Below are 27415 nucleotides of genomic sequence, written 5' to 3' on the forward strand. Positions count from 1 at the left end.
AAATCTAAATCTTGCCACTAGAAGTCTACATTTTATATCCCCTCTATTTTGATCATAACTTATTTTACTTCCCCAATAACAAAACTCATCTACCACTTCAAGTCTCTTATTTCATGATCTAATATCGTTAGTATCACTTGATTTATCCATGTTTTGCTTTTGCTGGTGTTCATCTTATATCCGCCTTTCAAGAACTGTCCATTTCAACTGCTCTTCCAAGTCCTTTGCTGCCTGACAGAATTACAAAGTCATCGGAAAATCTCAATGTTTTATTTCTTTGCCCTGAACTGTAATTCTTTCACCAATTTTTTCTTTGGCCCCTGTACTTATTGCTGAGTGTACAGACTGAATAATCCTGCCTCACTCCTTTTCATCTGCTGCTTCCCTTTAATGCCCTCAGCTCTTGCAAATGCCATCTGGTTTCTGTACAAGTTGTAAAGGACCTTTTGCTCTGTTCTTTTCTCTCCTTGCTGCCTTCAGATTTTCAAACAAGAGGCTTCCAGTCAACACTGTCAAATGCTTTCTCTTGAAGTCTACAAGTCCTTAACCTGTCTTCTAAAATAAGTAGTAGGGTCAGTATTGTGTCATGTGTTCCTACACTTCTCCAGTCCACACTTATCTTTCCCGAGGTTGGCTTCTGCCAGCTGGTTGGTTGGTCATTGGAGTCAAAGGGACCAAACTGTGAGGTTACCAGTCTCTTCATCTGATATGTATCAACAATCCTCTGAGGAAGGATACAAAAGCCAAATCCTGGGAAGCCCAGTAGTGACCAAGATACAATAAGACAGAGAGAAAATCAAGGAGAAGTGGGAGGGGAGAGTGTAAGATGGGTGAGCCGCTCATTCCAGAATGCAAGAGGAGTACGAAAGACCTCGCTTCTGCCAATTTTTCCATTCTTCTGTGATGACTGTGGGTTAGAATTTTGCAGCTATGACTTATTACACTGATAGTTTGGTAACTTTCACACCTGTTTTCTTTGGAATAGCAATTATTAGTCATTTTGAAGTCTGGGGATATTTTGACTGTCTTGTATACCTCACACACAAGATGAAAGGGTTTTGCCGTAGATGGGTCTCCCAAGATTATCAGTAGTTTTGACAGAATGTCATCTACACCTGAGGCCTCATCTTGACCTGGGCCTTTCAGTGCCCTATCAAATTCTTCTCAGTGTCACAGTTCCAATCTCTTTTCATCTATGTCTTCCAGTTCTACAGTATTGCCTCCCAGTTATTTCCCTTGTATAGATCCTCTATACACTACTTCCACCTTTCCCTTCTTTGTTTAGGACTGGTTTTCCATCTGAGCTCTTTGATATTCATATAGTTGCTTCTCTTTTTCCCAAAGGCATCTTTAATTTTCCTGTAGGCAGTTCCTATCTTTTCCCTGCTGATGTATACATCTACATCCTGATGTTTGTCGTCCTTCCATTCATGCTTAGCCATTTTGCACTTCCTATTCGTCTTGTTTTTCAGACGTTTGTATTCCATTTCACCAGCTTCATTTTTATATTTTCTCATTTCAACAATTGAATTCGATACCTTGTATTATCCATGGACTTCTAGCAGGCCTTGTCTTTTTACCTATTTGATCCTCTATGCCTCCACTATTTCATCTCTCAAAGCTTCCCGTTCACCTTCTACTGTATTCTTTCCCCCCGTTCTACTCAATTCTTGCCTTATGCTCCCTCAGACTCTCAATACCCTGCAGTGTGTGTGTTTTGTCTATTTTTGACAAAGGCATTTTTGGCTGAAAGCTTATTTCTGAGTCTTTTTGTTGTGCCTATCTGCAACTCAGCATCTCCACTATGTGGTGAGTACTAACTTTCCTTTTCATAATGTTACATTTCATCCTGGATTTTCCATTGTTTGATCTCAATAATCTCTCATTTTTTCAGTGTATCCAGGTCCCATCTCTTTAATTTCCTACCTTTTTGGAATTTCTTCAAGATTTAGTCTGCAGTTCATAACCAAATAGATTGTGAGGTACCTGACTGCAAATGTCCACTGCAAGCAGTCAGCTTTGCAATGTTCTCTTGGAAACTGATTTGAGATGAACCTGAATCTCACTAACACCAACAATTCCTGTTGAGTTTGAACCCAACTGTCACTGGCAAGGTGTCACACTGGTCTCTGGTTCCTGCTGGTTAGGATCTTTTTATGAAAACTGATCTTATGCCATGTTACACTATTTGGTTGTATACAAATCCTTGTAGACATGCTGATGTGGTCACGGGCATTTACAAAAATGATAGTTCTTTCCTGCCATCATATTATGCCCCCACAACAACTCAACTTACTCAGCTGATTCCTTATGACCAACTATCACACAACACCCATCTCAATGTCACAATTTACATCAGTGGTGGAGGTTTTCATGACCACTCTGTATGGCGCAGTACACAATGAGGCAATACAATATGTTAGTGTCTTGCAATTCGATGCAGAAACAACTCGCATTGTCAGAGCGCATAGAGTGTAAGCTACTTAACTGGTTACTCTGAGATGACAGAGATACAACACCAACCCATATCACTGTTGTATCACCTGGCGCAACATAGAGTGCTGCTCACTCTATACAACTTGTGTTGTACAATCCATGAAGGAAATTTCAAATCATCATGTGCATGAGAAACAAAGATGAAGCAAAGCTACTCAGTGTTTGTATTTGTTCTCATTAACTTTTACTTTTCATGTAAAAATTCAAAACCACACTTTTGTAATTTGTCCATTCTCCACGATGCAGTCTTTCTCATTTGCTTTTGAGGAACTATTGGGACGATTTCTCCATATCTTACAGTCTGACATCACAGCCTGATGATAAATTGGTTTTCTTTTCGTTATTGCAATACTTCATAAATGAGTAAACCATCAAGCATGTTTTGAAAAGCTTACAGTGAATAATGTAGTCGCTGGCCAGTTTAAGTTTGGTGGGTTTTATGTCCAGATTACTTTGTACAAAGTATAGCTAAGATATCTACATTGTTTCTAACAGCAGAAGATGGGCAATACCTTTTTCATTCTCCAGAAAATATGAGAGTTATACTGGAGATTGCCTGTGATGAGGTTGGCAGATACTAGCCACCGACGACACTATTGCCACCCACTATGCAGATGGCTCATGTTTCTCTTTGTATGCTGCCAATACAAACTGAAGCTGGAAATGGAAAACTTACTGTACTGAAAAGACACCAGGAGTCATCAGCTGACAATGCTTTTACAGATTATGCTTCATCGGGAAACTTTGAACAGGCATAAAATAGATTTGGAAGCTAAACTCTTGTTATTTCTGAATGAGCAGCTAGACAAAGCCGAGAAGGACATGTCAGGATTTTCCTCATGATCAAGGTTGCTTCTGTTTTTCCATATACACTGTCTATTCCTATGCCAAGTTCGCCACCCACATCAACGTTGCCTGATCCCACTGCCAAGTCCAGCAATGTTTCTTCTGAATAAGCCACAAGCTGTATCATACCTTACTGTGTGAAACTGAACAGTTGTAGAAATACTGTCCAATGTTTACTAATTTGTAACCACTTTTTATACACGTACACACTGAATAAAGTACCATACTGTGTGGTTTTACAAAAAAGTTAACTTTTCATGGTGGCATTTTTAACGTCATTCATACAGTTTCACCAGCTCACAGTTATCTAATGATTAGCTACTAAGCAGGAGAAACAGCAAGTACAAAATTTATGCCCTGATTTCACAGAGTAGTCAATACTAAACTCTACAAAAACTGTTAGCAGGCTAGACTCATTCAATACAATTCATGTAACTTTTTTATGTTTAGAGACTTCCCTGTAATAATCGTATATGGTAGCATTCCACTGGGAAAATGTGTCACACAGATAAGCATCTTGTGCATGACCATGGCTGCAATGTGTCATATCACACATCACATCGTCTCAGCATGAACCACACCTACCAGTTCTACACCAACTACAGCACTCCACAGTGACCTTTATCCTTTTTTAAAATGGGTACTAATTTTTTTCAGCCAGGTTATTATATCATAACAGCCACAATGCTTACGAATTTATAAAACAAATAGTTATGCACTTACTGCTGAAAATGGCCACACCAACTAACTTGCACTAGTAAAAATTCAGGCTGTGATGGTCTTCATGAAGTACATGTTTTAGCAGGGCCTACATTACCCACACATTTGAGACAGACACAATGCCCTTCAGGTGAGATATATATGACGCAGAAGTGCTTATCAAGTATAGAATAAAGCTAATGTAATGTAGATCTTGATACCGACACAGGGAAGTCAAAAATATTCATGACAACACACAGAAAGTAAGCGTTTATTTACACAAAGGAACATTCATACACTGCATCCTATCAGCTAATACAATGCTGAGAGATTCTAGTTTCACTAATTAGCTATCAGACTTTCAGTACAGGTCTTGCAAGTACAAAAATAATACTTCACCATTTTTCATGGTGATGGGAAAAATATTTGTACTCAAAATTTGTACTGCTGCAGGTAGGTATGGTTGAACTAACAGCCTTAAAATACTATACACTTAATACAGCTCCAGTACAGAACTTTTTCAACTTGCTACACTAATGTACATAAAAAACAAAAGAAAATAAAAGAAAAATAAAAACACATGACTCTTTGTCACTGCAAAATCTATAGGTAAGGGCAGATCACAGTACTGTGGAAATTATGAACACAAGTACAGAAACTTATAATATCAAATTGGCACATAAAAATAAAGAAAGTACTGAAACACAATTTAATTGAGATCTTCAGGGAGGTGACACCAGTCAATCTCTCCACGTCCAGCCTTTCTTAGCAGCTCATTGCACTGAGAGAAATGCTTGCAGCCAAAGAACCCACGATGAGCAGAGAGTGGGGAAGGATGAGGTGACTTTAAAAGATGATGTTTTTTCTGGAAATGAAAAAAATTTACTATGGTGGGACTTCTGCAAATGTGTGTCACCTTAATGGCCCCCTCCCCCCATTCACACACACAGGCTTTGAAATATACATTGGCAAAAGAGAAATTTATATAAAAGACAGTAGGCAGAATTTATTATCAAGAATGAGAATTTTAATTTAAAGCTTAAAACATTTTCTATGACAGTTGTAGAATTGTTCAGCCACCATCCGGACTACTCGGTCGAGTTTCAGGACTTGTTTAGTATGCTTGTGTCATCATCAGACATTACAGTTTTTGAACAGCACCAAAAACTAGTTGATAAGTCATTTACACCCTGTATTTTATGTTCACTCACTCAGATTGGTTTTATCACTGAAATGCAAGGCAGCATAAACAGGTGCTTTCTATAAGACTATGTCCATGCAAGAAGGCTGCACTCAATACCAATAACGCGACAGCTTCACAAGCAGAATTTTACCAAAAGCTTTGACAAAATGCAAAACACCACATGAACACAACAGAAACAAAAGCGGCTCGCATTACTAAAGAACTATTTGTTGTGGCACATTATTGTGCAACTGTTTCTCAACCTAAAACTGTGTCCTTAGGCATAATAAGTTTCACGATAATTAATAAATTCAAATGGCAAAAGACAAACAGTTGGTGACTTTTGTTCTGCTTGGTACTGGAAGGTCAGAATATAGACAGGTGTGCACACAAATTATTCCTCCTTGAAGGTGACCACCATTCATTATCACCATTTGCATCATTCAGAATTTTCTAACCATTATAGATTTCAGCAACATACATCCATGTATGTCTCCTAATGCAATCTGCCCAGCTTTCATTTAACTGCCTCACTCTATTCTCATCACCTAAATCTAACAAAGAACACCACTGGAGTACCTAGCATTCCATTTCCCTAGCTAATGCCCTGTCCTGTTCAGTGTGTTCTCTGACCAATCTGCTTTTCTCTCTTTCTGCACAGCAGTAACACATCGGATTAAAAACAATGTTGCTTACCTTTCCTCTTTTTCTTCATCTCCCAGTACCTACTGAAACCTACATCTTTCTGAATCTGCTTAGTGTATTCATCTCTTGGTCTCCCTCTAAGATTTTTACTGTGCACCCTGCCCTCCAATACTAAATTAGTGATCCCTTGATGCCTCAGAACATGTCATACCAACTGATCTCTTCTGGTCAAGTTGTGCCAGAAATTTCTCTTCCCTCCAATTCTATTCAATACCTCCTCATTAGTTATGTGATCTACCCATCTAATCTTCAGCATTCTTCTGCAGCACCACATTTCGAAAGCTTCTATTCTCTTCTTGTCCAAACTATTTATCACCCATGTTTCACTTCCATACATGGCTACATTCCATACAAATACTTTCAGAAATGACTTCCTGACACTTAAATCTATACTCAGTGTTAGCAAATTTCTCTTCTTCAGAAACGCTTTCCTTGCCATTGCCAGTCTACATTTCATATCCTCTCTACTTCGACCATTATCAGTTATTTTGCTCCCCAAATAGCAAAACTCATTTACTACTTTAAGCACCTCATTTCCTAATTTAATTCCCTCAGCATCACCCGACTTAATTTGACTACATTCCATTATCCTTGTTTTGCTTTTGTTGACGTTCATCTTATATCCTCCTTTCAAGACACTGTCCATTCGGTTCAACTGCTCTTCCAAGTCCTTTGCTGTCTCTGACAGAATTACAATGTCATTGGCGAACCTCAAACTTTTTATTTCTTCTCCATGGATTTTAATACCTACACCAAATTTTGCTTTTGTTTCCTTTACTGTTTGCTCAATATACAGACTGAATAACATCGGGGAGAGGCTACAACCCTGTCTCACTCCTTCCCAACCACTGCTTCCCTTTCATGCCCCTCGATTCTTATAACTGCCATCTGGTTTCTGTACAAATTGTAAATAGCCTTTTGCTCCCTGTATTTTACCCCTGCCACCTTCAGAATTTGAAAGAGTATTCCAGTCAACATTGTCAAAAGCTTTCTCTAAGTCTGCCCTTCCTTAATCTATGGACATTAATGGATGCAGGTGATCAGAGAGGATGCTTAGGTTTGTGTCACCTGTCAGTGTCATATGTTGACATATCAGGGATCCCATGTCATTCCAAGGATCCCATATCATTCCAACTGCACATGCCCCACACCATTACAGAGCCTCCACCAGCTTGAACAGTCCCCTACTGACATGCTGGGTCCATGGATTCATGAGGTTGTCTCCGTACACATACATGTACATCCGCTTTATACAATTTGACACAAGGCAACACGTTTCCAGTCATAAACAGTCCAATGTCAGTGTTGATGGGCCCAGGCGAGGCATAAAGCTTGTGTTGTGCAGTCATCAAGGGTACACGAGTGGGCCTTTGGCTCCGAAAGCCCATATCGATGATGTTTCATTGAATGGTTTGGATGCTGACACTTGTTGATGACCCAGCACTGAAATTTGCAGCAATTTGCTGAAGGGTTTCACTTCTGTCACGCTGAACGATTCTCTTCAGTCTTTGTTGGTCCAGTTCTTGCAGTATCTTTTTCCTGCCGCAGCAATGTTGCAGATTTGATGTTTTACCAGATTCCTGATATCCACAGAACACTCATGAAATGGTCGTATGGGAAAATTCCCACTTCATCGCTACCTCGGAGATGCTATGTCCCATTGCCCATGCGCAGACTATAACATCACATTCAAATTCACATAAATCTTAATAACCTGCCATTGTAGCAGCAGTAACAGATCTAACAACTGCACCAGTTCTTTGGCACTTCAGTATATATAGTCATATGTTGGTTATTGTGAGTTTGCTGTGTACAGTTATGAGGAAGTGGACAAAAGACAGAACTATGAATTTTACAAATGAAATTCATCTGCACTGCTGTGGGAGGTTGAATTTAATTGACACAAAGATCACAACCTGACAAAACATTTGGGAAGCTATTGCTGATGAGCTCAGGATCATGCTTGATGCAGCATACAAAAAATTTCCAAGTATTTGAACCCGTGCCAAACACAAGGCACAAAAGTTGAATAGGAAAAGGGAAAAGCATCCACATGGTTTGCATTTGATGCCATGAGCTTTGCACTATCCCAAGACATACCCGAGGCAGGAATTAACAGTATAAACAGTGGTGCGTCCTGGTGAATAAAAATAAAACAAAAATTTTACTCTTATTTCAAACTTCATTTAATGAACTCACTCAGTCCTTCTACTAAAGCACTGCATACTCCTTGTACAATGGGGCATATTTATGAATACTGAACTTTAAAAAGCAGCTACATTAAACTTGTGTATGAATCACTAGAAGCTAAAACTCGAATGGTGATCACGAGTCAGGTTGTTACTGGTATACTATCTCTCCTGTCGCTATTGGTTTTAGCAATTCTCGGACTAATTGCTTATACCAGATATTCAAAACTTGTCTTTCAACTTTAGGATCAGTTTTTCTGAAGCATTTTATTTACTGTACTTAAACAAAAAAGGAAACATCCACTGGAGTGATGTTTACAGTGCTCATGGCGTGAATGAAAAATATAACATTTTTACTAATAAAGTGCTTACCTTATTTGAACACAGTTTTCCCCAAAACCAACCAAGGTTGGGGGAAAAGTCTATAAAGAAGCCATGGATTACTCAAGGAATAGAGGTATCTTGTAAAACAAAAAGAAAACTATATCTGTCAATCCGAAACAGTTCCGATGTTGATGCTATAGCACATTACAAGAAATACTGCAAAATATTAAAGACTGTAATACGGACATCAAAGCAAATATATTACAAGGAAAAGATAGTCATATCAGGTAACAAATTAAAGACAATATGGGATATAGTGAAGGAGGAGGCCGGTAGAACCAGACATGAAGAAGGGCAAATAGCATAAAGAGTAAATGATACATTGGTGACAGATGTGTATAGTGTTGCAGAACTTTTTAACAAACATTTTATAACTGTTACTGAAAATATGGGGGTTGTCAGGTTCGGTAGATGCTGCTTTGGAATACCTCAGACCAGACATTTCAAGTAATTTCCGTAATATGAATTTGACCCTCACTACCCCAGCAGAATTAATGTCCATCACAAAATCTTTAAAATCAAAAACATCTAGTGGGTATGATGAAATATCAACAACGTTAATTAAAGAATGTGATTCTGAGTTAAGTAACATATTAAGCTATCTGTGTAACCAGTCGTTTATCAGTGGAATATGTCCTGAATGGTTCAAATATGCTGAATTTAAGTCACTGTTTAAGAAGGGAGATAAAGAAATAACATCAAATTTCCATCCAATTTCACTTTTGCCAGTATACTCAAAATTTTTTAGAAAAGGTAATCTACAATCAGCTTTATAACCATCTTATCACAAATAACATACTATCAAAGTCTCAGTTCAGATTTCTAAAGGTTTCTGATATTGAGAAGGCTATCTACACTTACAGTGAAAATGAACATAATTCATTAGACAAAAAATTGATCTGTCAAAGGCATTTGATTGTGTAAATCACAATATCCTTTTAAGTAAATTAGAATATTATGGTGCAACAAGAAATGCTGCAAAATGGTTCAAATCTTACATCTCTGGCAGGAAACAAAGGGTGTTATTAGGAAAGACACATGTATTAATCTATCAGGCATCATTCAACTGGGAACTAATTACATGTGGGGTACCACAAGGTTCCATCTCAGGGCCCTTATTTTTTCTCGTGTATATCAATGACCTTTCATCAGTAACATTACCAGACGCCAAGTTTGTTTTGTTTGCCGATGATACAAACACTGTAATAAGTAGAAAAATCAAGTGTAGTCTTAGAAAGAATGGCTAATAAAATATTTGTAGACATTAATCACTGGTTCCTAGCCAATTCCTTGTCACTAAACTTTGAAAAAACACACTACATGCAGTTCAGAACTTGTAAGGGGTGTCCCACGAGTATATGCCTAACATATGATGACAAGCAGATAGAAGAAGTGGACAGGGTTAGATTCTTGGGATTACAGCTTGATAATAAATTCAACTGGAAGGAGCACACGACAGAAATGCTGAAGCGTCTAAACAAATCTCTATTTGCAATGTGAATTCTGTCAGACATAGGGGATATAAAAATTAAAAAGCTGGCATACTATGCTTACTTTCACTCCATAATGTCATGTGGGATTATTTTTTGGGGTAATTCATCAAGCCAAGCTAAAGTTTTCTGGTCACAAAAATGTGCAATAAGAGTTACATGTGGTGTGAACTCAAGAACATCCTGCAGAGGCCTGTTTAGGAAACTGGGAATACTAACTACTGATTCCCAATCAGTGTTCCACTGCCCACCATGCTTGGTTTTACAGCTGGTAAACAGTGACAGTGGCAACTCAAAATATAGTGTTTGACAATGATGAAGATGAGGAAAAAGAAAACCTTTAAGTGGTTGCAGATGACAAACTGTGGAACAAAACAGTCACTGTAGAAACACAACACATCAGAAAAACCACACCATGTTTAAGTTAAAAAGCCATAAAATAACAGCTCACTGGAGATGCTCCAACTGCAGTGAAACATGTTTGGGTTAAAAAACAAAATTGTGTTTTGCTAAAGGTGGACCCTATCCCAAAACATACAGATTCCCAACATACAGGGTGATTCAAAAAGAATACCACAACTTTAAAAATGTGTATTTAATGAAAGAAACATGATATAACCTTCTGTTATACATCATTACAAAGAGTATTTAAAAAGGTTTTTTTTCACTCAAAAACAAGTTCAGAGATGTTCAATACGGCCCCCTCCAGACACACGAGCAATATCAACCCGATACTCCAACTCGTTCCACACTCTCTGTAGCATATCAGGCGTAACAGTTTGGATAGCTGCTGTTATTTCTCGTTTCAAATCATCAATGGTGGCTGGGAGAGGTGGCCGAAACACCATATCCTTAACATACCCCCATAAGAAAAAAATCGCAGGGGGTAAGATCAGGGCTTCTTGGAGGCCAGTGATGAAGTGCTCTGTCACGGGCTGCCTGGCGGCCGATCCATCGCCTCGGGTAGTTGACGTTCAGGTTTCATAACTAACCTTTTTCGTAGGACTCTCCATACAGTTGATTGTGGAATTTGCAGCTCTCTGCTAGCTCTGCGAGTCGATTTTCCTGGGCTGCGAACAAATGCTTGCTGGATGCGTGCTACATTTTCATCACTCGTTCTCGGCCGTCCAGAACTTTTCCCTTTGCACAAACACCCATTCTCTGTAAACTGTTTATACCAACGTTTAATACACCACCAATCAGGAGGTTTAATACCATACTTCGTTCGAAATGCCGCTGAACAACTGTCGTCGATTCACTTCTGCTGTACTCAATAACACAAAAAGCTTTCTGTTGAGCGGTCGCCATCTTAGCATCAACTGACGCTGACGCCTAGTCAACAACGCCTCAAGCGAACAAATGTACAACTAAATGAAACTTTATAGCTCCCTTAATTCGCCGACAGATAGTGCTTAGCTCTGCCTTTTGTCGTTGAAGAGTTTTAAATTCCTAAAGTTGTGGTATTCTTTTTGAATCACCCTGTATTTATTCCTTAATGAAATTTGTCATCAAAAATATATCACTTTTTCAAACCAACAGCTCAATTCATGGGATCAATACTAGAAATAAGAATAACTCTCACAAGGAATGTCAGTTACTCTTGTACAAAAAGATGTGCATTATTCAGGAAAACACATTTTCGATGACTTGCCAATAAAATTCAGTTTAAGAGAAACCTAAAAGATTTATTGGTGGCCAACTCCTACTACTCCATCGATGAATTTCTCAGTAGAACAAACTTGTGTATGTGTGTGTGTGTGTGTGTGTGTGTGTGTGTACACAATCTAACTTGCACCATTTCAGTGCAGTAACGAATTCTTTGTAAATAAGTATTGTAGTAGTTCTATTATATGTTTATTACCTTATAAATAAAAAAAAATTTAATCTTACATTCAGTGCATTAATGCGATGTTAGTAAATGAGTGTTTGTAAAATGATTCTTTAAATATAGTGTTCATTAAAAAAATGATGATGATTCCACTTGGGACCTGTGGAAGGTACATTAGCTTATTTATTTCAGTTGTAAATATTCATCATGTATTATTGATTGTTCTACATCCTGGAGGATCTCTTCACTATGGATCAATTGGAAAGAAAGTAAATCTTATCTAATCACAAAGCTCTGTCTCTCTTGTCCTTTGTAACTTGATTCCTGGGGTGATGCAAAAGCAGAAGAGCCACGCTCACTTCCAACAGCTCGCATTCATCCATTCTGTGGCAAAAACATGGCACCAAGTAAACACTTCTGACCCACAAACACTGCCACGCGAAAGTGGTCAGTAATAATGTAGTACATATGACTGCAATTCGTGTGATTGCTAAGTTGCTTAAAAGTCTCTCAGGCATGCAGCCAGATTGACTGATAGTTGTAGTACAAATTTTTGGTGGCGTAACATGCCATCATCAAGTTACTCCTGCTAGCCGACATCCTGGACCAGTGGGTGCGATATATATACCATTTGTCACCCCCTTCCACTGCTCCGTGTATGGACCACGCGATGTGACAGAATGACAGCTAGAGGTGTGAAAATATTGGTCTGTGAGAGTTTTCTTCCAATAGACACTGTGTCCTAGTGTTCGTCCAGTTTTCTCTGAAAGAGAACATCCAAGAATGCTAGCTGACAATTTTGCTACGCCTTCATGGTGAACTGAACTTGGTTGTGGACAGAGTTCAGGTGTTGCAAGGGAACTTGAACTTCATTTTTGCCATGAGGCCAAAGGATGAATGAATCGTCAACATATCTGTAAAAGACCGTTGCTTTTAATGGTGCAGAGTCTAGTGCCTTGTGTTCAACGTCTTCCATGTACATACCAGCCACTACAGATGACAGAGGTCTACCTATAGGCACATATTCAGTCTGCTCATAGTAATGTCAACCAGAAAGAAAATATGTGGAAGTGAGCACAAAATTTAAAAGTTTAGTGAATGAGGGCCCAAATTTCTTTTCAACAAGTTTCAGCAACTCATCGAGGTGAACTGAAGTGAAAAGCGACGCCAAAGCTGACCACGAGATCTGAACTGGCTCATCCGAATTTCCATAGATGTTCCATGAACTGAGCAGAGTTCTTTAAGTGGTGTTCACATCTGCCAAAAACCAGACTCTAAAGTAATGTCAACTGTTTTGCTTTCCTACTGGTCTCAGGGTGTGCCCTCTTTGTTTACCTTTGGAAGCTCGTAGAGCTTACCGTATTTACTCGAATCTCTCTCTCTTTTTTTTTTTTTTGGGTAGGGTTTAATGGCGCTCAACTGCTGAGGTCATTAGCACCCAGTCACTGGTGTTAGAGCACATGGAATCTGCTAAAACTCAAGGGGATGGGGGGACACCAGAAGGACCTGACAGAGATGCAGATAAAATAAGTAAAAGGGTTAAATGTCTTTGGACAAGCCAGTTAAAGTTATAAAACGCAGAATATGAGCAGCTGCTCGAGCGTCATCAGCTGAAACATCCGGTAAAGTAGATGGCAGGGACAGGACAACACGAAATTGACTAAAACGGGGACACGACAATAAAACATGGCGCACTGTTAATGCCTGACCACAAGGGCACTGCGGGGCTGGGTCACCGGAGAGCAGGTAGCGGTGGCTAAACCGGCAATGCCCAATCCGCAACCTGGTCAGAAGGACCTCCTCGCGCCGAGATGGTCGGGAGGATGTTGTCCAAGCAGTTGGGAGCGGTTTTACTGCCCGGAGCTTGTTTCCTTGGAGGGATGACCAAGCATCCCACCACAACGACACAAGCCTCTTACATACATCCCCACGAACGTCAGATGACGGGACACAGTGGGAGGCTGGCCGAGGCAGGAGGACTGCAGCCTTGGCTGCAGCATCCGCAGCCTCATTCCCAGGCACTCCTACATGTCCGGGAACCCACAGAAAGCTGACAGAACCACCATTATCAGCGAAAGAATGGAGGGACTGCTGTATCCGTTGAATCAAGGGATGGACCGGATAGGGAGCTCCAAGGCCCTGAAGAGCACTGAGTGAGTCAGAGCAGAGTACGTACGATGAATGGCGGTGGCGGCGGGCATACTGAACGGCCTGATGGAGAGCAAAAAGCTCGGCCGTAAAGCTCGAACATTGGTCGAGGAGCCGGTATTTAAAGGTGGCGGCCCCGACGACAAAGGCACAACCGACACCATCGTCAGTTTTGGAGCCATCGGTGTAAATAAAGGTGTGACCGGCAAGGCGAGCACGAAGTTCGACAAACCGTGAGCAATACACTGCAGCCGGAGTACCCTCCTTCGGGAGTGAGCTGAGGTCGAGAGAAACATGAACCGGAGCCTCGAGCCAAGGCGGTGTCGGGTTCTCACCCTCTCTGAACGTGGTAGGGAGGGCAAAATCCAATTGTCGAAGCAGGCGACGGAAGCGGACTCCGGGGGGCAGCAGGGCAGACACATACAACCCGTACTGACGGTCGAGAGAATCGGCGAAGAAGGACTTGTAAGAGGGGTGGTCGGGCATAGACAACAGCCGACAGGCATACCGACACAGCGGTACGTCGCGCCGGTAGGTCAATGGTAATTCGGCAGCTTCAGCATAAAGACTCTCGACAGGACTAGTGTAGAAGGCTCCGGTCGCAAGACGTATCCCCCGATGGTGGATGGAGTTGAGCCGGCGTAAGAGGGATGGCTGAGCGGACGAGTAGACGAAGTTCCCATAATCCAGCTTCGACCGGACTATGGACCGATACAAGCGAAGCAGGACAGTGCGATCCGCTCCCCAAGATGAACCGCTAAGAACTCTTAGCACATTAAGGGAACATGTACAACGGGCCACCAAATAAGAGACATGTGGAGACCAACACAGTTTCCTGTCCAACATGAGCCCTAGAAACTTAGTTGTGTCCACGAATGGGAGAACAACGGGACCGAGATGTAAGGATGGCGGAAGGAACGCTTTATATCGCCAAAAGTTGATACAAACTGTCTTCTCTTCAGAGAACCGGAAGCCATTTGCCACGCTCCATGAGTAGAAGCTGTCTAGACAACGCTGAAGGCAGCGCTCCAGGAGGCATGTTCTCTGGGCACTGCAGTAGATCGCGAAGTCATCGACAAAGAGAGAGCCTTAGACATTAGGTGGAATGCAATCCATAATTGGATTCATCGCGATGGCAAAAAGGGCTACGCTCAAGACGGAGCCCTGAGGCACTCCGTTCTCCTGGAGGAAGACGTCGGACAATACGGAACCCACACGTACCCTAAACTTCCGATCCGTTAAAAAGGAATCAATAAAAAGGGGCAGGCGACCGCGTAGGCCCCACCTGTGCATAGTGCGGAGGATACCTCCTCTCCAACAGGTATCATAAGCCCTCTCCAAGTCGAAGAACACGGCTACCGTTTGGCGCCTTCGCAAAAAGTTGTTCATGATGAATGTCGACAAGGTCACAAGGTGGTCAACAGCGGAGCGGCGGCGACGAAAGCCGCATTGGACATTAGTAAGTAGTCGTCGAGATTCCAGAATCCAAACTAACCGAGCATTAACCATGCGCTCCATCACCTTACAGACACAGCTGGTAAGAGAAATTGGGCGGTAACTAGAAGGAAGGTGTCTATCCTTCCCGGGTTTGGGTATAGGAACAACAAGGGCGTCACGCCAACGCCTGGGGACTTGACCTTCGGTCCAGACGCGATTGTAGGTACGAAGAAGGAAGCTTTTGCCCGCCGGAGAAAGGTGTGCCAGCATCTGAACGTGAATGGCATCTGGCCCCGGAGCAGAGGATCGGGACAGTGCAAGCGCACGTTCGAGTTCCCGCATAGTAAAGGGGGCATTATAAGTTTCCAGATTCAGCGAGTGGAAGGAAGGTCGCCGAGCCTCTTCTGCCTCTTTCCTGGGAAGGAAGGCAGGGTGGTAATGGGCGGAGCTTGAAACCTCCGCGAAAAAGCGGCCAAAGGCGTTGGAGACAGCCACAGGATCAACAAGGACCTCATTACCCGAGGTCAGGCCAGGTACCGAGGAGTGGGCCTTAATGCCCGACAGCCGGCGCAGGCGACCCCAAACGACGGAAGAGGGAGTAAAACTGTTAAAGGAGCCGGTGAAAGAGGCCCAACAAGCTTTTTTGCTGTCTTTGATGATTCTACGGCATTGCGCTCGTAGTCGTTTGTATTCAATACAATTCGCCAACGTAGGATGGCGGCGAAAGGTGCGTAAAGCACGTCGTCGAGCACGGATAGCGTCCCTACAAGCCTCGTTCCACCAGGGGACGGAAACGCGACGTGAAGAAGAAGTAGTACGAGGAATGGAACGTTCGGCAGCATTGATAATAACAGCCGTGAGGTATTCGACCTGACTGTCACAACTGGGAAAATCGTGGTCCGGAAAGGTCGCCAGGGAGGAGTAAAGTCCCCAGTCAGCTTTCAGTAAGTTCCAGCTCGAAGGACGTGGGGATGGGGTGTGGTGCAGGAGACGAACGACACAGGGGAAGTGGTCGCTCGAATAGGTGTCAGAAAGGACATACCACTCGAACCGACGGGCAAGAGTGGTAGAACAGATCGAGAGGTCCAAGTGGGAGTAGGTATGAGTAGAGTCCGAGAGGAAAGTCGGGGCGCCGGTATTGAGGCAAACAAGATTGAGATGGTTGAAGACATCCACCAAGAGTGAGCCTCTTTGACAGGATGCAGGAGAGCCCCAAAGGGGATGATGGGCATTGAAGTCGCCGAACAATAAGAACGGCAGGGGAAGCTGAACGATCAGGTGCATCATGTCAGCCCGACTAACGGCAGATGACGGTGGAGTGTAGATGGTACAAACTGAAAAGGTAAAAGCAGAAAGAGTAATGCGGACAGCTATTGCTTGGAGTGGGGTGGTCAATGGGATGGGATGGTAATAGACATCGTCTCGAACGAGCAACATGACCCCACCATGAGCTGGGATACCGTCCACAGGGGTGAGGTCATACCGCTCCGATGTATAGTGGGTAAAGGCAATACGGTCAGTCGGGCGCAACTTGGTTTCCTGGAGACCAAGGACGAGCGGAGGAGCAGTTGTAATTCCTCCCGATTAGATTGAATACCTCTTATGTTCCAATGAAGCAACGCCATCGCTAGTCAAAAGGTTGGGGGAATGAGACGGGGGAAGAGCTGGTCACCTCGACGGCCGCAGAGGGCCAGGTTGCGAGGGAACAACGCTACAACCGACAGAAGGCGGATCCGGTTCCACCGACTCGTCGCCAGCTGCAGCCGCTGTCCCTGATTGTGTAGGAGGGGCCGCATCACTTGCCGACGAAAGGCCGATGGAGCGCCTGGCAGCAGAGCGTCCCGGCGAAACTGAGGACGGCCGGGAGCAGCGACTCATGGATGAAGCGTCAGACGAAACGCGCCGGGGTGGAGAGGGGGATAGAGACTTCTTCTTGGAGGCCTTCTTGGAAGGCCGAGGAGGCAAAGGGATGGTGGACTGGACCCGAAGAAGGTCCTCACGTGCGGGCTCCGTTTTGGAACGCCGGACCTCGGAAGCTGGGGTCCGGAACGTTTCCCCAAGGGACGCCTGAGAAGAGGATCGCTTCTCAGGTGGCGAGGGGGGAGGAGGAGGAGGAAGGGTGGCCCCTGGGGCAGAGGGGGTGGGGGCCACGGGGGAGGAGGATTTGGAAGGGAGGGATTTGGGAGGCGGAGGCAGAGCCCCCTGATGGGCGGAGGAGGCGGAGGGGGAAAGGATAGGGGTGAGGATACCGCAGAAGGAGTGGACACAACTGAGGCAAATGAGGTGGTCAATGGCACGGGATGAAGGCGGTCATATTTCTTCCTGGCCTCAGAGTAAGAGAGCCGATCCAAAGTTTTGATTTCTTGTATCTTCTTCTCCTTCTGATAGGCGGGGCATTCTGAGGATCTAGGTGAGTGGACGCCAGGACAATTAATGCACCGAGGTGGTGGGGTGCATGTATGTTCCTCACGAAGAGGACGTCCACAATCGCCACAAAGGGGCTCAGCCTCACACCGTGACGACATGTGCCCAAAGCGCAGACACCTAAAACAGCGCATAGGAGGCGGGACGTAAGGTCGCACGTCGCGCCGGTAGCACATCACCTTTACCTTCTCCGGGAGAACGTCCCCCTCGAAGGCGAGGATAAAGGCCCCGGTGTCGATGCGACGGTCTTTGGGGCCGCGCTGGACTCGCCGGACGAAATGCACGCCGCGGCGCTCCAGGTTGGCCCTGAGCTCCTCATCAGATTGTAGCAGGAGGTCACGATGAAAAATAACCCCCTGCATCCTATTTAGTGCCAGATGTGGGACAATGGATACTGGGATGTCCCCTAGGCGGTCGCACGCCTGGAGCGCCGCCGACTGTGTGGCGGAGGTGGTCTTTATAAGAACGGACCCTGAACGCATCTTGCTGAGAGCCTCGATTTCCCCGAAGACGTCCTCAATGTGCTGAACAAAGAACATGGGCTTGGAGGTTGCGAACGTCCCCCCATCGGTTCGAGAACAGACCAAATAGCGGGGGAAGTACTTCGCCCCAAGCCGGAGGGCCTGTCCCTCCTCCCATGGAGTGGCCAAGGGGGAAAGGGCAGGAGAACCAGAACTAGAAACGGTACCTTTTCTTTTGAAAGACTCGGCCGCAGAGCGACCTGATACGTGTTGACGTTTCATCTGCGAAACGTCCGCCCCGATACCACCCACTCCGACCAGGGGCTCTCCCCACAGGCGCCACCCAGCCGCAGCAAGGGCCACCTGGCAGGATGACCATTGCCGGGAGTCCTGATGCCCCAAGGAGACGGGCATCTACTCCTTGGCCGACGTGGGGAGGGTGCAGCTCAGGTATCGGCAGTACGATCCCTGTGTTGTCAGGGGGCTACAACCTAGAGGGTACATGACGACCCCACCACAACGGGCTGGCTACCGTGCTGAATTTCTGGTGCCATGGAAAGTCCATCATGATCGCTGGTGCAGATGGAGATGCACTATGGGCGTAACTTGAACAACCCATCAGGCGTTTAGGCCCAATTTGAGGAATAGTGGGTATGGTTACAATGCCGGTGCAATGCTGAGTGCCAAGGTCTTAGTGCACTTAGGACCAGTGGTACACCATGTAAGGTGTCCTTCCCCAAAAGGCTCGTACTTCTGTAGAATTTTTAAAAAGGGAGGTCAAACCCCAAGGGGGACCATCACATAGAAGGCCGAAACGGTTGAAACTCCTTTTAGTCGCCTCTTACGACAGGCAGGAATACCTCGGGCCTATTCTTACCCCGGACCTGCAGGGGGGTACTCGAATCTAAGCCGCACCTGAAATTTGAGACTCGAAATTCAAGGTGAGAGAAAAGTTTTAAGCCACACCTCCAAATCAAAACAAAGTTGGTCCATTGTAATATGAGACACAATTTAGGTCGAAAGAATGACGATACAGCTACTGTAGGTTCGAGTCGTAAGCATAGCAGTTAAGCCTTACCAGGTAGCCATTGCCATGCGTCAGGCACTCCATCCGTATTTATACGGGTACATTTCCTTTTTCACGTGCTTTGTCTGGTTTGAATTGATTGCTTATTTTGCTTTGATCTGATAAGTGTCGTTCTCACTGTCATAGGTGTTTACGACACTCTATGCTGAAAATGCATTACTGTACTGTGTCGTGCATTGTTTGTCGCATTCTGATAAGTGCTTCCGGCCTGTCCTCGCTCGTGGCATGGCTTGCTTTTGTGCACGCTACCGCCGCTTAAAAAAAAAAAAAAAAAAAAAAAAAAAAAAAAAAAAAAAAAAAAAAAAAAAAAAAAAAAAAAAAAAAAAAAAAGAGAGGAATCGTCTCATTAGCGAAACAGCGGCAAGAGACTGCTACTTGTTGTTACTTACACTGCTGCTTTCTTTGATAATGATGAACAAGAACCAAATAATAGACTGCGTATGATAGAAGACGTTCTGAACGAGAGTTTAGCGAAAATTTTTCTCCCTTTGAAAATCTTTGCAGACGCCTCTTTAGTACATTACATTCTGCACAGAAATTAGTCATCTTAGACTTAAAAATCTACTCAATTGCCATGCTTCATTTCTGACTGTATCACTATTAGGCATAAGAATAATACGAATATAAACATGACATTATATGTATATTCTTCCGCGTTTGCTGCTGTCTCACTCTAGTTTCGTAGTTTATTAAGGAGACAGGATTTAAATGAGATAGCAGCAAACACGAAAGAATACATGGCAAAATGTTTATATTCGTATTATTCTTATGGTGAAGAGAATACTGCATGTGATTCACAATTCAAAAAGTTCCTATTAGCAACCATCTCTTCTCACAGGTTGGAAAAAATTCAGAACGTAGAGTTGGCCATATTGACAAACATCCCAAACAGTTTTGCCAGTTGGATTTTCGTAGTACATTGAAATGCTGCTACATTCGAAGATGAACAATACGGAATTTGTATTTACTTCGTTGGATAATGTATGAAAATGCAGTGGTCGAAACTTGGAGCGGAGAAGAAAGCTCGTCTTCCACCTTTTTTAAAAAAAAATTTATTTACTGACGCAGAGGTTTTGGTGCCAGTATTTATCTTTGTGCCCGCAAAGCATGCCTGTGCAGCGCTACATATATCCGACGGCAGAAGTTAGTTGTAGCGACACCTACCAACATTTTTCAGAACTTCCGCTTACTTTGCACTCGATTCTAAGCCGCAGGCAGTTTTTTAGGATTACAACAACCGGAAAAAAGTGCGGCTTAGATTCGAGTAAATACGGTAAGTGGTGTGGCAGCACTTGTGAAGTTTCTTTGCTCTTTCTATTCTGTAAAAGTACTTTGGAGAGATTCTTTTCCCTATATCTGGAATTGGCATTCTTGCTCATCCCCATTACCTGTGAGCGGGTTGAATGTTCATCCCGTTCAGAAATAGGGTGGGCACAATGAAATGCATCTATGAAACAGTCTTCAAAATTCAACTGACTACCACAAAACAGCCAAAACAAGAGACTACATGAACCATCACGAATCTTAGAGGAAAACCATTGGTGGCACTGCATTGTCTGTCCTTCAGAATGGCTGAGACTGTGCCCCAAGCAGCACTACCTGTTGCGGAAGCCATCAGCGGAGTAGAAGAAGTTGCCTCCACTCTACCAGTGGACATGGTGGAGGAGATATGGCAAAATGCTTTGTTAGTTATGAGCGTTGGTAAATGTGAACACTACATCAGAACTCGGCTCAGTTTGGGGAATGTCTACAGAAGCCCAGATTCCGAGACAGTAAAAGATGACCTGGGACTCTGGAAATAAGGAGTGTATTATGTACCATGTGAGTGTGGGAATGATTCTGTTGGATAAACCACTCACACAATTAAAGAAAAGTGCACAGAACAAAAACAGCACGCTGACTTCCAGTAGCCCACAAAATCAGCAACTGTGGAATATTGCCTTGAAACAATCACAAAATGGAATACTAAGATACAAAAATTCTGCACAACACATCCCACTATTGGGACTGTAAATGCAAGGTTGCTATCGAAATCCAGCTACATGAAAACCTCATTAGCAAGGACAATGGATTTCAATTTAGTCAAGTGTGGGCCCTTGCACTGAAAATTCTTCAAATGCAGTGGATATATAACACTGAGCATGACGAAGGCTGAGTGCGGACTGAGTACCATCATTTACCTCCCAAACACAAGCTACCCCCACCAACACAGCCAGCACGTCATGCCATCCATACACAGGGTCAATGGAGGGGGGAGACAACTGGTATATATATGGCATCCACTGGCCAGCATGCCAGTTAGAAGCCGTAAACTGATGATGAAGGCATGTTACATAGTCGTTCTATGACGATCAATAAATCTGACTGCATACTAAAAAAAGACTTTCAAGCATCATCAGCAATATGCAATTTTTATGGCCCATTCAAACAGATCTTTAGTAATTCACAACATGCACATCTCCCTCACTCACTGAGCACTCCTCAATTTTTGAATGATTTTCCACACTAATGCTTCAGTTTTTCACATTAAACAATGCCTCACTGCTTTAAGTCAAAATTCGTAATAAGCACTTCCCTTTTCACACATTGTAAGATTCGTTTTGAAAATTATTCCATGTACCAATTCACCCACTCCTTTTCTTTAACTGTCCAATATACAAAAACCCTTAAATTGGTTCCACATCATTCTAAATTTGTAAAATACATGTGTATAACATACATTACTTTATTCTTCTTATAATTGCATTTCAAACCTACTGTCAGACTTTTTCTGTTAGCAAAACTGAGGTGGTTCAGATATATGTTCCATTATTACATATTCCTTCTTCATCTTCACTGTTTAATGAACTGGAAACTTCCTCCAGTAGGACTGCTGAGACTATACTTCGATTATAATTTTTCTGTGATAGACTGTAGCGGCATGGAGCACATGCAACATGCAGACAGCCATGCTTCGCAAGGCGCTGCCTACATCTACAAAAAAGGCAAGACAGTGGGCACGCGGTGCTTGAGAAAGAACTAGATTGGATGGCGGCTGCTCACTACCACTCTACTTGCTGAAATGTAGATCACAAAGTAATTTTAAATGGAGTATAATTATAGGGATTTGAAATCTTCCTGCTTGACTCCTATTTAATACTAAATTTTCCCATCTTGACAAGAATAAGTGAAACTGTATCACCAGTGCGTATTCTTCTGTGCAGAAACAGATTATTTCAATGTTCATTTAAACAAATTTGTTTAAGCAGAGTCACACGGTTTCTCAAAATCTATTACTCACATGAAGTTTTAATTTATACTCTTTATTCCATTCTGAAATTTCATTCTTGAGTTAAGCTATTCACTAAACCGAATCTACATTTAAAGCTCGCTTGCTCCTTTCTTTCATTAAAATCAAATGTTTTGCTACGCAGTCGATAAGGGTTTTATTGAATGTTGTGTATATTACAACAGGCAGTTGATACGTCATAGTCCTTAACGTCTTGCCTGTTACCTTTCTTGTGAAAGATAACAGTTGTGAAGAGCACAGTTTCAGATCTGGGCAACTGTCTTCTTCTGCATTTATTTTACAATACTTTTGTTGTTCCAAATTGCACAACTCTTCCTGCAATTCTTCTGACAAGTGTTATACCTTTTCTTCAAGAGACTGTCGTAGACTTCTTGTATTTCCTCACATTGTACAAAAACATAGGTAAATCCTTTGAGATGTTTTTTACAGAATTCAAACATTTCTTGAGGTGTTATTACATGATTGTCATCGGTCCGCTACGGACTTGCTTTTGTGACAGCTTGCTTTGTTGTACCTCCGACACCATCACAAGCATTCTTCCCATTGCATGAAGCGAAAAAGTGCCATTCTATATCAAACCCAAAATCTTCTTTATGAAAGGAGATGTTAATAATTTTTTTTGTTTTTATATTGACTTGCTGCCCCATCTGAAAAGTAAATTAGTTTTTTTTATGGAAGGGTAGTGTTGTTTAATGTAGTTTGTTAATTTTGGTTGAAAAATGTGCACTGCTGTAGTGTTGTGTTTAAGGTAGTCACTATAACACAAAAGCTGTGGCTCATTAGTTTATCTTTATATTTATAATAGAATACAAATGGATGAACTGTGGCCTGTTTGTTTACCCAGTGGTGCCCTTGTACTTCATCTTGAACAACAAAGGAATAATTTTCCGAAAAGTCAGCAAGAACTAAGCATTCATCAGCTGCCAAGGTTTGCTTTTTGTCTTTCCAAAATTTACTTTGAGCTTTTGCAATAAAATGTTGCATGTTCAGATTTTCAATTTGTATTTTACATTGTCAGGCATCAAATCTTTTTCGAATTCTTCAAACATGTCAAGTAAGGCTTGTTTGCCAAGACAATCCCCACATTTTCCCTTGATCATACAATTGTAACTGTCAATATTGCATACCGTAACTTCCAATAGGTCTTTATAGTCAAATCTATGATTGGCCCCATTTATCATCAACTTTACGTTCTGATGATACAAACAAACACAAACATTGTGTGCCAGATGCCCCTGCAACAATACACCATCTTGGTCTCAACTCACAAAACTTTGATCTTCCTATTTTAATGTCAGGATTTTCTTTTTTAAATTCCGTGAACATTTCATTTAAATTACACAGTATTAACCTTTTTTGTCTTTGAATCTTAGAACCATTTTCTTTCACAGAAACAAAGTCTTTTTTGCCAGACATCAAACGGCTGTCACTGCCATCGTCATAATACTTAATTACTATATTGACTGTGTTTTCATCTACCAAATTAGATGCACTTTTCTCTTGTGATGTTTTTTTTTTTTTTTTTTTTTTTTACTAATTGCCTTGTTAACTTAACAAGACATTCTGACACATTAAATTAATTACTAACTTCTGCACAACTCCAAGAATTCAGCAGTAAAATGACAATCTTAATTTTATCCTCTTTGTTTGAAGTACTGCATTTAGTTTTTAGTTTTTCTATGAAATCTTCAGATTCGGTTGGTGAAGTTTTAGAACTTCCATCTGTTTTAGTACAAATTTTATTTTGAAATGAAACTTCCAAATTCTTTTTGTCTGTAGCTGCCACTTTCTCAATTTTTGTATTCAAGACACTTTGTATTTTATCTTGACTTGGTTTTCTAATTTTACTAGCAGGTGATATACCCAGGATTTCATAAGCTGTATCTACTTTTTTGATGGTTGCTGATAAGTCACAAAATTCTGTATCTGAGGTTTCACTAGCCTTTCTCTTGTGAATTACAAATATCTTAGAATAAGATATTGGACAATGATTTTCCTGGTATGAGATTGACAAGGCTTTTATTTTTAGAATAATGATCAAATGTTATTTCTCGCAAACCTTTTGTAATAGGTTTCTTATGTTTCTCAAACCCCCCCCCACCATGAACCATGGATCTTGTCGTTGGTGGGGAGGCTTGCGTGCCTCAGCGATGCAGATAGCTGTACCGGAGGTGCAACCACAATGGAGGGGTATCTGTTGAGAGGCCAGACAAATGTGTGGTTCCTGAAGAGGAGCAGCAGCCTTTTCAGCAGTTGCAGGGGTAACAGTCTGGATGATTGACTGATCTGGCCTTGTAACGCTAACCAAAATGGCCTTGCTGTGCTGGTACTGCGAATGGCTGAAAGCAAGGGGAAACTACAGCCGTAATTTTTCCTGAGGGCATGCAGCTTTACTGTATGGTTAACTGATGATGGCGTCCTCTTGGGTAAAATAGTCCCCCATTCAGATCTCCAGGCGGGGACTACTCAAGAGGATGTCGTCATCAGGAGAAAGAAAACCAGCATTCTACATATCAGAGCGTGGAATGCCAGATACCTTAATCGGTCAGGTAGGTTATAAAATTTAAAAAGGGAAATGGATAGGTTAAAGTTAGATATAGTGGTAATTAGTGAAGTTCAGTGGCAGGAGGAACATGACTTCTGGTCAGGTGAATACAAGACTATAAATACAAAATCAAATAGAGGAAATGCTGGAGTAGGTTTAATAATGAGTAAAAAAAAAAAGTACAGGTCAGCTACTACAAACAGCATAGTGAAAGTATTATTGTGGCCAAGATAGACACGAAGCCCACGCCTACTACAGTAGTACAAGTTTGTATGCCAACTAGCTCTGCAGATGAAGAAGAGATTGATGAAATGTATGACTACATAAAAGAAACTATTCAGATAGTGAAGAGAGATAAAAACTGAAGGAACTGCAAAAAGGTGGGAATTTAAGGAGATGAGACCTTGGTAAACTGACTAAACCAGAGGTTGTACAGAGTTTCAGGGAGAGCATAAGGTAACAATTGACAGAAATGGGGGAAAGAAATACAGTAGAAGAAGAATGGGTAGCGTTGAGGGATGAAGCAGTGAAGACAGCAGAGGATCCAGTAGGTAAAAAGACGAGGGCTAGTAGAAATCCTTCGGTAACAGAAGAAATATTGAATTTAATGGTGAAAGGAGAAAATATAAAAATGCAGTAAATGAAGCACGCAAAAAGGAATAGAAACATCTTAAAAATGAGATCGACAAAAGTGCAAAATGACTAAGCAGGGATGGCTAGAGGGCAAATGTAAGGATATAGAGGCATATATCACTAGGGGTAAGACAGATACTGCCTAAAGGAAAATTAAAGAGACCTTTGGAGAAAAGAGAACCACTTGTATGAATATCAAGAGCTCAGATGGAAACCCAGTTCTAAGCGAAGAGGGGAAAGCAGAAAGGTGGAAGGAGTATATAGAGAGACTATACAAGGGCAATGTACTCGAGGACAATATTATGGAAATGGAAGAGGATGTAGATGAAGATGAAATGGGAGATATGATACTGGGTGAAGAGTTTGACAGAGCACTGAAAGACCTAAGTCGAATCATGGGCCCGGGAGTAGACAGCATTCCATTAGAACTACTGACGGCATTGGGAGAGCCAATGCTGACAAAACTCTACCATCTGGTGAGCAAAATGTATGAGACAGGCAAAATACCCTCAGACTCCAAGAAGAATATAATAATTCCAATCCCAAAGGAAGCAGGTGTTGACAGGTGTGATAATTACCAAACTATCAGTTTAATAAGTCACAGCTGCAAAATACTAACACGAATTCTTTACAGACGAATGGAAAAACTTGTAGAAGCCAACCTAGGGTAGATAAGTTTGGATTCCATAGAAGTGTTGGAACATGCGAGGCAATACTGACCCTACGACCTATCTTAGAAGATAGATTGAGGAAAGGCAAACCCACGTTTCTAGCATTTGTAGACTTAGAGAAAGCTTTTGACAATGTTGATTGGAATACTCTTTTTCAAATTCTGAAGGTGGTAGGAGTACAATACAGGGAGCGAAAGGCTATTCACAATTAGTACAGATACCAGAAGGCAGTTATAAGAGTCGATGCACATGAAATGGAAGCAGTGGTTGAGGAGGGAGTGAGACAGGGTTGTAGCCTATCCTCGATGTTATTCAATCTGTGTATTGAGCAAGCAGTAAAGGAAACAAAAGAAAAATTCAGAGTAGGTATTAAAATCCATGGAGAAGAAATAAAAACTTCGAGATTTGCCGATGACATTGTAATTCTGTCAGAGACAGCAAAGGACTGGGAAGAGCAGTTGAACGGAATGGACGGTGTCTTGAAAGGAGGATGTAAGATGAACATCAACAAAATCAAAATGAGCATACTGGAATGTAGTCAAATTTATATAAGTCGGGCGAAGCTGAGGGAATTAGATTAGGAAATGAGACACTTAAAGTAGTAAAGGAGTTCTGCTATTTGGGGAGTGAAATAACTGATGGCCGAAGTAGAGAGGATATAAAATGTAGACTGGCAATGGCAAAGAAAGTGTTTCTGAAGTAGAGAAATTTGTTAACATCAAGTATTGATTTAAGTGTCAGGAAGTCGTTTCTGAAAGTATTTGTATGGAGTGTAGCCATGTATGGAAGTGAAACATGGACGATAAATAGTTCAGACAAGAAGAGAATAGAAGCTTTCGAAATATGGTGCTACAGAAGAATGCTGAAGGTTAGATGGGTAAATCACGTAACTAATGAGGA

At 42.1% G+C, this 27415-nt stretch overlaps 1 protein-coding gene across 1 annotated transcript in view; it reads right to left on the reverse strand.

The window, feature by feature from the left end:
* Nucleotides 1-4308: 4308 nt before the first annotated feature.
* The window catches only part of LOC124606637 (uracil-DNA glycosylase-like), a 54854-nt gene continuing 31747 nt past the window's right edge, over nucleotides 4309-27415 (reverse strand). The window contains exon 6 of the mRNA XM_047138632.1: nucleotides 4309-4906. Within this exon, the coding sequence (XP_046994588.1) occupies nucleotides 4751-4906 (156 nt within the window). The 3' untranslated portion in view covers nucleotides 4309-4750. The remainder of the gene's footprint in view (nucleotides 4907-27415) is intronic.

This window comes from Schistocerca americana, chromosome 3, assembly GCF_021461395.2.
Source record: "Schistocerca americana isolate TAMUIC-IGC-003095 chromosome 3, iqSchAmer2.1, whole genome shotgun sequence".
Classification (NCBI taxonomy): domain Eukaryota; kingdom Metazoa; phylum Arthropoda; class Insecta; order Orthoptera; family Acrididae; genus Schistocerca; species Schistocerca americana.